This window comes from Sander vitreus, chromosome 4 (genome assembly GCF_031162955.1).
Source record: "Sander vitreus isolate 19-12246 chromosome 4, sanVit1, whole genome shotgun sequence".
Classification (NCBI taxonomy): Eukaryota; Metazoa; Chordata; class Actinopteri; order Perciformes; family Percidae; genus Sander; species Sander vitreus.
The window spans coordinates 2,654,633-2,667,824 of NC_135858.1; the positions used below are offsets into that span (position 1 = coordinate 2,654,633).

The 13,192-nt window shown below is 41.0% G+C and overlaps 1 protein-coding gene across 2 annotated transcripts in view; it reads right to left on the reverse strand.

Moving 5' to 3' along the window:
- The window catches only part of cntn4 (contactin 4), a 163,069-nt gene that overhangs the window by 12,778 nt on the left and 137,099 nt on the right, over positions 1-13,192 (reverse strand). For both annotated transcript variants that reach the window (XM_078247710.1, XM_078247709.1), the window contains exons 12-13: positions 12,138-12,265; positions 572-747 (exon numbers count right to left, since the gene is read on the reverse strand). In XM_078247710.1, the coding sequence (XP_078103836.1) occupies positions 572-747; positions 12,138-12,265 (304 nt within the window). The remainder of the gene's footprint in view (positions 1-571; positions 748-12,137; positions 12,266-13,192) is intronic.

Genomic DNA, 13,192 nt, shown 5'->3' on the forward strand with positions numbered 1-13,192 from the left:
ATTACAGCCACTAGAACCAGTCCCACAATGAGCTTACTTTAGGATGTGCCATTTATGTGTCTGTAGCTTTAAATGCTAATGAGGAGGAGAGAGGGGGGGCAAGGTGGAGAGTGGGGGTGTGGCCTTGACCAACTGCCATGCTTCGCTTATTTGCAAGCCATGATGTCTCTCTCTTTCTCATGGGCAGGCCAAATTCTCTGGGCGGGCAAAGCAGAGAAAGGGGAGGTAACCGTTCCACCTTATGACGTCATAAAGGGAAGATTCCATATCGGTCCATCTGAGCTTTCATTTTCTCAAGAGCAGGATACCCAGGGCTCGGTTTACACCTATCACCATTTCTAGCCACTGGGGGACCATAGGCAGGCTGGGGGAACTCATTAATGTTAAAAAACCTCATAAAGTGACATTTTCATGCCATGGGATCTTTAAATACCTTTCTGCACGCACATCCGACATTGTTTGTAAATGGGAAACCTGTCTTTACAGCTCTCACAACAACACAACCTTTTTAAAAATCAGAGGCCTTGTAGCCTTACAGATTGTCCGAAACTGTGAGGGATTATGTACTTACACCTCCCACTTTTTCAAAAAATCCACCGTGGCTCCCGAAGTGGAGGAGCTGCTCGTTGAAGAACCAGGTGAACTTGAGCTCCAGGGATGGGTCGTGGCTCACTTGACAGGGCAGGACCACACTCTCCCCCACGGTGATGTCCAGCGTGGATGGCAGGGTGGTGATGGCAGTCGGCTCTGAAACACACACCGTGCACATTTAATCAAAGACAATGTTCTGTCCCCCTTTTCCAGGCATTATAATTCAGCACAGGAAATGGCTTTGCAAAAACACCAAGCCCGTCCATCATCCTTATGGATACGTCAGACTCAGTTAATAGAAGGATATATGGAACAGAGCACACAGCAAACTAGGGCGCACAGCTACAACAACTGGTATTTGTTTCGGCCTGAGCTGGTCTCTGTGGGGACTTGGAGACGTGTTTCTCCTGCATCCTGAGAAGCCTCTATGTGTCACTGCCAGCTCAGCCTTCAGCCTGGAACTTCCCCCGATCGGCCCAAAAATTCCCAAAACGCACCGCTAGGAAAACAGTAAACAGCAGCAAGTACTTCTTCCAGTCGTCACTACTCTCTTTTCAAGCCTGCAGTGCATTACAATGACATCGCAAGGGAATAAGTCAAGCATCCCTTATCTACACTTGTGTTTGTGAGTAGCAAAGGAGGAAGGTGGAAGCACATGAGAGAGGCGAGATGAGCGGGAGAGGCTTTGTTCTCAGAGTGTGCAACACCTGTCTCCCTCTTGGGGGTGCTGTGCTTACTTGGTTGAAATTGCCACTGTGAGAACACAGACTAAATTAACCATGGCAAATGATCCCTGGACAGGCATAGATTCACGTAGAAAGTGCCGGCAGTGCAGTCTTCATCCAGAGTGAATTCGATACCTCCATTGTATTGGCCCCCTCCCTCCCATCTGCAACGCACACACACACACACACACACACACACACACACACACACACACACACACACACACACACACACACACACACACACACACACACACCACAAACACCACCACCACCACCATACACTCCCAATGCGATTTATCTAGCCGTTTTCTGATATCAGGCCAGAATGCTATCAGCTGGTAGGTTTTGTCATATACACAATGAAAGTGTGTCTGAGAGCCACAGTCCTCTATTGTTGAGGCTAAGTGGTGAACAATGGCGGTGCAGTAAAAATGTGGTAATAACACACAGGAGGTATTCAAGGGCCTGTGTCTGCTCTTTTTTAAAGGGCCGGCTATACATTTCAGGGTTAGGGTTCTAAATGATGTGAGGAGAACAGGAGAAAACAAAAGGCTCAGGAAGGATCTACTGGGAAATACTTGAATCCACAATCAAAAATATTTACTCCTCTATCTCTGAAACATACTATGAACATTAATCTCCTTTATTATTCCCCCAGCAGGATTGGTGTATTTGCTGCTTTCCTACCATGAACTCCTCTCCTTGTGGTGTACGTGCTGCCCAATCTCTTACTGCCTCCAGGGATTGACTGTGACAATGATGGTGGGAATATGCTCCCTTATTACCATGCTCTGTCATCATTTGTGACAGATGATATGGACAACCAAGGTTGGTTACACAACCACACACTGGGCTCTTGAGCATAATTTGATTGATTTCTGTGTTGTATAATGCCTTGTTACCTGCTGCCACGGTAAAAGAGAGGATAGTAACCCACTCACTTAACCGGGTCAATCAGAGACAAGATACAGAGCATGTTAACATGCTGAGACAGACGTGGTGGCACCTCAGGAAGGTGGGCGGCGATGACATGTTTCAGTTTGTACTTAAGATTCTTAAAAAAAGAGTTCTCTCCTCAGTTGTTACATGAATAATCAACTGAAAATATTAAAATGTGTGAAGACCAAAAAGTGTTAAAGGTGTGATTTCGCCAACCAGGAATAAAAAAAATTGTACTGTACTCAGGGGTGTAGCACACAATTCTGGGCCGTGTAGAAATGCATTCTCTATGGGCCCCTCCCAGCATCCACAGCTATTCATACTAGTATCTTTTTGGGCCCTCCTCTCATAAGGGCCCTGGGTACTCAGTCCCATTTCCACTCCCAGTCCGACACCACTGACTGTACTAACCTGACTGTTTTGTAATTCAAAAATTATTTGTATTTCACAAAGCTTAAAAATACACTTGTGCTAATGGTTGTCTTTAAGGTATGGTTGTCACCAAAACTTACCCATATCACAGTTCCAAAAATAACCGTTCTGTTTATAACCTTAAATATAGTTAAGGTATTGTTAGGGTTTGAATTTCTCCCCCAAAAAAGTAATATTTTAGAATCATTTCCAATTTCCCAGTAAGAAGATTGGCTGCTTTGTGCCGATAAGCGTGGGTTGCTGCCCAGTTCTATTTTTAATGTAAATATGGAATAGCCATCTAAATAAAGGCGTTTTAATTTTTTTTTACAAGAAGAGTACCTTGGATCTTTATTTCTGTACTTCAGTTTGTACTCATTATAGGGACAATAATTCAATTAAATTGTATTCATAGTACCAAATGAGTACCAAACCATAACAAGAGTTATCTTGGGACACAGATAGAGTAGGTCTAGACCACAGTCTATAGTTTACAAAGACCCAACAATTGCAGTAATTCCCACAAGAGCAAGCATTTAGTGCGACAGTGGCGAGGAAAAACTCCCTTTTAGGCAGAAACCTTGAATGGTGAGGAAAACTTCCTTTTAGGGAGAAACCTCAGACAGTAGATAAAGACAGTGTTCGTTTGTTTCACTTTCACATTAACTGATTCCATTAAATGACTTGCGTAACCTAGACGTTAGCACAGCAGGTCAGCTGAACAAGCAAATGTGAAATTTGTCTGCAGGTTAGCAAACAATTCAACATACAAGAAGAAAATAAATAATGATTGCATATTTATTTGGGTTTAGGTTGACCTATTTTCACTATGTATAACCAGTGCCTTTTCAGGAAACTTCCTAGGAAATGATTAGGAAATAACGGACCTGTATAATAAAGCCTGACTAAAAAAAGATTGCCATGGTCTCCTGTGTCACAGTGACATGCTTGGTGGGCCAACCATCCATCCTGATGTTTTGAGAAGTGAAAACAATGCCATGCAAAATAAGGTCTGATGGAGCTTTTTAAGCTGAAGACCCCTACATTGTTTAAAGGTCCAATATGTGGGAATTTCTCCCATCTAGCGTCAAGATCATATATCGCAATCAACTCTCTCGCACCACGCAGTTCAAAGTACGTATTACAGCTACGGTAGCCTTCACGCTTCAAAAAGCCGGTCTCTTGCCATAATGAAATTTGTATTTTGAATGCGTGTGGTCCTCCGTGTTTCCTTCTTCAAACTTGCCGGGGGCCGGGAAGCTACGATACCCATTAGCAGCATTAGCAGCAGCTGTGAGTTTATCATGTGACAGCGAAAACGCGAAAGGCGGAGCAGTATGTCCTGTATGTCCCTTACCGGCTAACGTATTTCAAGATGGAGCATGAATATGGAGGTCTACCCCAGTTCATGCAAACGCAAATGTAAAATTTCAAGCCAAAAGGAATACTTGGAATTGATGGTGGTGGTAAATATTCATGAAAAAGGACAAGTTTGTGAACGGGCAACACAGAATTTGATAATGAACAACTAAACATGTTACACACTGGACCTTTAATGCTTAATTTCATTTAATTTTTGCTTTTTATTTAAGCAACATCAAGTTGGGCTCCTAACCTGAACTGAAGGAGGTGTGGGAGCCAAAACAGATTACTTACTGACAGTGGCTCACAATGGGAACACTCAGAGAAGCTGCACAAGCATTACATATGGCTGACCAGAAAACAGTACGAGCTAACAGTTACCAAATGACTCCATGCTCCTCTCTGAGGCATGCTGATAGGCCTCACACGGCCAGTTTCACCAGTCTTCCCACAAACAGCAGCCATCATGAATAATGCTCACACTCCTCTTCCACTCCTGTGGAGAATCCACCCAGCTTTAATGGTCTAAAGCTGTAATGTGTAAGACTGTATTCTCCTTGAGTGTAGGCTATAGACACTGTAGTTTTCCTCACAAAGTGAGTGATTTGATCTTGAATAATGCATAGAGGACGGCATCGAAGAGCCACGGGCCACGTGATCTGGGGATTTTTGGAAACAAATTTAACAGAGAAAAGCCTCAGAAGACCCTCTAAGTCCTTCAAGCTGAGATTCACACAGATGATGCAGAGGCATGTAGGTTCAAGACAAGCACAAACTTGTAAAGGAAAGTACTTTTTCACTGGTAGGTCAAAGGCCTTTAATAAAAAAGTACACAGGGGCACAAGTTCATATCATGTATTTAAAGGTAACCTGACCTTAGCATGCATTGCATTCCATGTGCTTAAAAAGCCCTCAGTGTAATATTTGGTCATTTTGGAACAATTGTGTCATGACCATCCCCAAAACAAACCAAGAAAAGTTTCATTAGCGCAGCACAAACTCCTCTTACACACTTTTTTGAATGCCACTTATTTTCCAAAGCACAAATCAAATGTTTTTTCAAGGACAAAATTCAATTGTGGGAAACCCTTGTGTACTTCGATCAACAGATACATCCAACATGCATTCAACACCATATTCACAGGCTGCATGGTGGCACATCTGTAGCAACCTGCTGGTGATCACTGACAGATGGCTGCTCATTATTTTTCTATATGGCTGTCAAGAGTCAGACATCGCATTTATTTCACATAGTTGCTGGCAGAAAGGCTTTGCTTGGACAAAAATACGGCTTTCAGACTTTGGTGTGAAAAACTGAATGTGTTTAGGTCTGTAACTGATCAGACGATGTATCTTCTGTCTTATACAGTACATCCAAAAGCCCAAAAATGACTAAAGCAATGACCAGTGCCATCTTTCTAGTTTGATATTAAATCGTATGAAATTCCAGAGAATATTTTCATTTAAAAAGATTAAAACGGCCATACTCCATTAGAAGTGGAAACCCCTTCCCTTCTTTCCGATGCTGGAATTGTAACTTCTAAAACCGACAATCCAACATCCGTCCCACTTTGTGCAGTGTTTGGACTTCTCCTTTAATCCCTCTTTCTTCATAAACCCTCTTGCATTCTTTACAGAACTATTTCTGCTTTATTATTACAGAGTGCAACACCATGAATGTCTTCCAGCAGAGACTGTCTGAAAATGTCTGCTGTTATCCTCGTATTCTAACAATTATTGCGTCTTGCCCCCCTCTATGGCAGTAGACTTTTCACTCCCCCCCTTTGAGAGTTGCCATTTGGAACAGCTATAAATACTTTGCCTGCCGACATTTTCAGAAGACACATCATACGAGCTAGTTTTATTCAAGCATAACCCGGCCAGTGTATACAGCCATGCTAGTAGCTCTGTGAGGCTGTCCTAATGCAAATGAAATCATGTTAACATGCTCATAATGACAATTATAACATACCAATGTTAAGCAGGTAGGATATTAACCATTTTCACCATCTTAAAGGTGCTCTAAGCAATGTCACACGTTTTTAGGCTACAACATTTTTTGTCACATACAGCAAACATCTCCTCACTATCCGCGAGCTGCCTGTCCCCTGAACACACTGTAAAAAAACACGGTCTCTGTAGACAGCCCAGGCTCAACAAACGCCACCAAACATAACAAACAGTCTTCCAGCATTCCAGCCAATAACAGACAAGAAGGATTTGGGGGTGGGGGTTGGGGGGTTAGTGCGCGGAAGCATGGAAGGGAGGGAGAGGGGACGGGATGAGGAGGAGGGAGGGGGGCTAGCCTCGTTTTTTAGCACTAAAGAAAAAACACAGCCAAGGCTGATGGAAATAGTACTAGTTTGGCAGGTATTTAAAAAGTTAAGGGATCACCAAAGTGATAACGATTCATCCTCAGGGGAACATAAATGTCTGCACTTAATTTTACGGGAATCCATCCACTAGTTGAGGCATTTATTTAAAAACGACTGGCATGCCACATGTTGCTAACATGCCTAAAAAGTGTGAAATACCTTAAATACAAGTGAAAACCAAGAACATCTTACAATAACAAATAAGAGAAAATACTAAGTTTTACTTTCCAAACACCTCGAAAGCAAATGGTCGCAATGATGTGTCACAGTGTTGAAAATATAAAATGCCTTCAGGGTTTACAGAAGTGAACGCAGTATGAGGTCAAAAGTTTTGGGTTAACTGACCATCTGTAATGATGGGAGGAAACCCTAATTGCAACGGCTCATCTCCAGTGTAATCAAAATTCAGGGAGCACATTTATAATCAAGTGCAATTAATCTGCTAATATCCCCCCAGTGTTGGAATAATGGGGACATTAACAGGGCTCATCTGTTGTGACTGCTCCTCTGCTGTTTGCTAGGTGGCTCATTCACAGCAAGAGACGCCAAATGCTTTTTGACAGGTATTTTTCAGCATTCAAATCACCAAAGTCAATTTGAATAAACTACTGTCATCTCCCATAAGGGCTGCTCCCGCAACACACACATTTCTCCCTGCTAAACAGGTTTCCAATCCTCAATGAAATAGTGCATGTAAATTACCCCATCCCATTTTCCAAACAATATAGATTGTGACAGAAAGGCACAAGCTCATATACAGGAACATCAGCTGCAGAAAACAGCTACAACATATGATGATGGAAAGGCAGCAAGTAAGAGAGAGTGTCAAATACAATTCATATTCCCTCTCACAAGAATAATAAGTGGATAACAGTCTGTTTATGCTGAGAAGACATACGCGGTTTACGCTGTGTTTCCTTGCAGCTTGATTGAAAAATCAAGCTGCATCAACGTGAACCTACAGAGAGAGCGGCAGGATCACGCCCACAACCCCCCACACACGGACACTGATTGGCTGGGGGGTTCTGTACCCTTTTCATTTCACAGTGTGGGATAAATGGGTAAAAGGAGAGTGCAGGGTGTAACCTGCAGGGTGTAGCAATGCTGTGCTTTTTATTGTGCCTCGAAGTCGAGCTCTGTGCTTAAACTTTCACAGCAATGAACACGTTCATGTGCAAAAATACAAATACACATACATTTTGTACTGTTAATTCCTTCACTTCAATTACACAAAGGTTACTGAATTTTTTGTATAGAAAGCCAGCGTCGTAAATGGGAGGCAGAGTGAGGCATCAGCATAAATCAGCGGCAAGGTGCACTCTAAGCTCTCCCTACATTCTTGACTGCTGCTGACTTTTCAAGCATTCATAATACATGAAATCTATCTTTTATAATTCAACAGAAACAGGAAACATGCCTTGAGTGATTTACAGAAGAAAGCGCTGGTCTAGACTTTTTCTTTAAATTACATTATGTGATGTGTTTTCTGGTGAAACGGGAATTACTGAATATATACAGTATTCCTCTTGCTGTTATTCACATTACCATAAATCAATGTTTTCAAAGAATGCAATCAAACACTTGCCTGTGAGGCTAAAACATTATTTACGTTTCTATAGGAACTACTTGGAGAGAAAAAAGAAAATCCAACAGATATTCTAGCAGACCTGCTGTTGACACGGCTGACACAGGATTCTACAGATCGCTAACTTGTAGAAGACAATTAAATGGATTGAACCTTTGAGCAAAAATCATAAACTACAGGAGAAGAAGGAGAAGCTGTCTTTAAGACTTATTGAAAAAATGATTTAACTTTAGAGAGGAATACAGAAGTTGTCATCACATAGTCTGGTGAATTTGAAGGATTTTGGCACTGCTTTATTAGTTTATTTTCATTGCCCTGTGCAATTCAGGTGAAAGGTCTCCTTATCAACAACACAGGCAAACGATTAGTATTAGTGTGTGCTGCTGTTTACATGTAGATGAACCGTATTCTCTCCCAGGTGAATAATGGTTCTGAGTGAATTTGCTGAAGACAATCTTGCCTTGACATAGCAGAAGCTGCTTGTAGTGAAACTGAAGAAATGCAGTGGCAGCTCTCTGATTTGCCTGAAAGATTTGATGCAAGGATTCCAAAAATCTATTGAAATATACATGTAATCTACACCAAACCTTGTGAAATATGAGTCATGAACTTTTCTCCCTAAGGCCAATATAATGAAGATCAATAATTCTATGAATTTGCACAAGCCAGCCAATGAAGGAAGGTCAAGGCAGAACAAATAACATTTACACAAATGAACTGTGCAACCTCCGTGAACAGGAGGTTAAAGTGAGGGTATAGTTCACTGAATATGTCAGAAAATCCCCCAGGAACTAGAGGAGGTGAGAATACTATCCCCAGTGGAAATAGGACAGAAAAACAGCAGTGTGCACAGAATAAAGCCACCCAATGCACTGCACTTTATACCCAAATCATTTCATACACAAATACAATCTAAAGTGAAAGGAGTAAAAACATTTTAAAAGAAAGAAAAACAGCATGAGAAACCCTTTAAAAGGGGAATTAAAATGTTAAAACAGAGACATAAGGATAAGATGCAATATACTGTATTTTTATGATGAGTATTTAAGGTTCAAAGGCAGTGCAAACAAGTTTTTAACCTGATCTAAAGATGGTCAAAGTTGGTGTTTACATCCTCTGGAAGTTTGTTCCAGTTCTGTGGTGCACAGTGAATGCTGCATCTCCATGTTTAATTTGCACACTGGGAACAGTTTGCAGCCCTCCAGCTGATGAATGATTTGAGAGGCTGAGAGGGTTCATATTGTAATAGACAGTCGGATGTATTTTGGTCCTATCCCACTGAGAGATTTAGGCTATGTTTAGACGGAAACGATTTGAAGAGAAAAAGCAAAAGTGGTGTTGCGTTCTCACTTTTTATTCCGCGTTTAGACAGCGTTATGGGGGGGAAATCTGCGTGCATAAGGTGACGCAAAAGTGTGTGTATTGCGATCCACCAAGTCTGCGCGCCTGCGTAGAACTTTCCTTCTACTTGCCTCCCTCTCCTCCTCCTCCTCTCTCCCTCTCCTCTCCCTAGTAGCGTGAAGCGAACAACAAAAGCTGACAATTTGAAAAGCTGACGAGGAGGGGGAGCTATTACTCCAAACAATGCACACACAGACACACACGCGGCGCACACACACACACACGCGCGACGCACACACGGCACACACACATATACACACAGAGCACGAACACTCGCGGCACACACACACACACACACACACACACACACACACACACACACACACACACAGACTCGTACAGTGCGTTTTTACCCTTTAGACAGGAACGCGATGGTGGAGCGTTTTTAAGATTTCTACTCTGGAGGGTGGTTTCACTTTTTTGCGTTTTTAAGCCCCAAAAATGCCGTGGCGTCTAAACGAAAGGCACATCTGATAAAATATTTTGTTGTTTTCACCCGCGAGCGTATTCGTGTGAACAAGGCCTTAAATACAAGCAGCAATACTTTAAACACTCTTTTCTGACACACTGGAAGCCAGTGAAGATATTTGAGTAGTGATATAATGTCTTCAGTATTCTTAGTCTTTGTAAGGACTCTCGCAGCTGCATTAGTTATCTAACTTGCTGTAAATGAAAGCATTGATATGTTTCTATCAGTCGTGCCTGGACATGAATCCTCTGCAGACTCTGTAATTGATTTGACATGCCTGTTTAAGTTCTTCTGAGACCAAGATTACAACAAGATTTACGACCTTTGTCTCTCACAACCAAAAACATGAGTCGAGATGAACGCTAATTTTCAGCCTTCCTTCTTTCTGTTGTTCTTTGCGTGATTACTTGATTACATGATACTTAATGTTGTGTATAATGTGGCCTTATATAGGTATATATATATATATATATATATATATATATATATATGTTAAATAGAAGAGGTATAAGGATTGATCCTTGGGGAACCCCACATATCATGTCTGTCTGCTCAGACGAATAATTACAGATTGAGACAAAATAGTTTCTGTCCTGAAGATTGAACCACTTTAGCATTGTGCCAGAGAGTTCAACCCAATTTTCCACACTGCCCAGCAACATTGTATAGACAAATGTGTCAAAAGCAGCACTTAGATCTAATAATACTAGAACTGAAATCAGTTTCTAAACGAACATAATTCAGAGCCTTAATGAGAGCTGTCTCATTTATGTTGTGGGGCCAAAATCCAGATTTAAATTAATTAAAGTAATCATTTGAAGTTACTTAGTTGATTAACTGTTTCAAATAGTTTACTTACAAAGGAAAGTTAATTGTGTCTGTACAGTACAGATGTATCCAGACTATACTTATTTTGAGGATAGGCTTGGTGATTGCGGTTTTCAAAGCAAGGAAAGTTACCTGATGAAAATGAGCTATTGACTATCTGCAGTAAATCTGTCGCCACACACTTAAAAACGTTTTTTAAAGAAGCTTGTTGGTAGAGCAGCAAGACAACAAGTGGATGGCTTAAGATGCCCCACAATTTCCTTTTACCATATTCCTTCCATGTGGTTGTAGATTGGAATTGATTTGTATGACATTTAACTATTATAGGCTGATCTTTAATTTTTATTACTGAAGAAGTGAGCAAACAGTTTCAGTGCAAAAGAGTCCAGATGAAATTGGTGTTGGGGGAATAGTCAGCCTATCAATAGTCTCATATTGCTATACCTATTGCAACAGCGCTGTCGAAGCGATGGAGTACGATCTGGCTACACCACTTATCTATTCTGTGATAACGAAAAAAATCACTATGGCTTGTTTGTATTTCTTTGGTTTTTCAATTTTGTTATTAAAATTGTCTAGAACCGGGCGCCTGGATAGCTCACCTGGTAGAGCGCGCACCAATATACAGAGGTTTACTCCTCCTGTGGCCCTTTGCTGCATGTTATTCCACCCCTCTCGTCTTCAGCTGTCCTATATAAATAAAGGCCTAAAATGCCCAAAAAAAACAAAACAAGAAATTGTCTAGAACCTAGTTCACAGAGGGCAAAGTGAGGGTAGACAATGCAGAGATATTTACCATGAACTGTAATCTCACTGATGTACTGCTTTATAAAGTTGTTGATCTTGTGTGAACTTAGTGAAGTAGTAATAGAGAAATCACATAAAACACAGAAGTGATCTGACATAGCGAGGTCAGTTGAAATAACATTTGAAATAATACCCTTAGTGAAGGTAAAAATGTTTCTATGTAATATAATAAGTCACAGTGCCAGAGCAGTAATACAATCCCAAGCTTAGATGATCTAACAAACCCTTTTTTTTTACACAGTATATCCTCTGTCAGTACTGGAGGCACTGAGGCAGTGAGCTGAATGTTTTCAACACCTCTGCAAACAAACATAGCAGCCAGGTCTGTCTGTCTCTCTAGTAATGACAGCAATGAGAAAAAGCCCTGCTTCTCATGATTTATTCAAATACGAAGAGAACTAGGTGGTTGGAGTCTTCGAAAATCAGTGTCCTTCTCTGTGTTGGTCATGTAATATTTATGAAATCAAATAATTATGGTTAGTTTTTCAAGGTGCAGAATGAAACATTAAACAACTCCACGTGCTGTCAGAGTGAAAAACATGCATTTCTTTCCGTGTGTCCGGTACTTTATTGGTCACAGTCCCTGCTGACTGAAATGCAAAAGAGACAGTGATGAAATGGAAAGAGGAAATAGGAAATACCTTTAACTGTGACGCTTCCTGTGCTGCTTGCCACGCCAAACTGGTTTCTTGCCACACAGGTGTAAAGACCTGCATCAGATTTGGTTGCATTCCATACCCGAAGGTTACCGTTGTCCAAGATGGAGACCCTGTAGTTAAAAAAGAAAATAATTTATATTACTGCCGTAGCATCACCTTGTACTATTAGCAACAAATGCTGCTCTGCAGACATTGTACAAATTCAAATGTGTGGCATGGGGTTGACGTAGCAGCAAAGACAAGTGAATAACACAGCAGAGAACATTTCTCATTTTTACGTATCTCTAATTAAGTTCTGCTTCTTTGCAGATGACAACGATGAGAAATAGGATTGTATTTTCAGGGGTGATTAATTCAGCCTATGACTTCAAGATATCTAGGACAACAATGGCTTCATGCCCTTTATACAATGGCCACAAGTGCTTTAAAAAGGTCGAAAGGCCTTAACAAAACTTGACATTTTCTAAATAACAAGCAAAAATGGAAATTGTGCCCTTGAAAGCAAGGTACTGTGGGAAATCAAGAGTGGACCAACTTATTAATGTTTGCTGGATTTTAATGATCTGAAATGCTCTGCTGAATCTGCAAACTGTAAATTTGAAATGGCGTCAGCCTGATTGTGAGGGGAAGATGTGTGGCCTTCATACGCAAACGTGTGCGTTGTTCCACACATATGCAGGAACTGTGTGTGTTATTCCACACATTTGGACGACATGTGTGCGTTATTCCACACATTTGGACGACATGTGTGCGTTATTCCACACATTTGCAGGAACACACATAAACACTTAAAGCTGCACCAATCAATATTTTTATATTAACATATGTGTATTGTGAAAGGTGTCACTTGAAATGACAAATCAACAGAGAATTATCTGCATTTCCCATCAAATTTATAGTCTTTACAGCATCTTCTTTTTTTTATCAAGAGTTGGTAGAGACCAAAGGATATATACAAGGGATTTTGGACATACATTCAATATGCAGCCAGAAGCATCCAAATGAATGATAATGTTGGTCTGTCTCTACTGTATTCA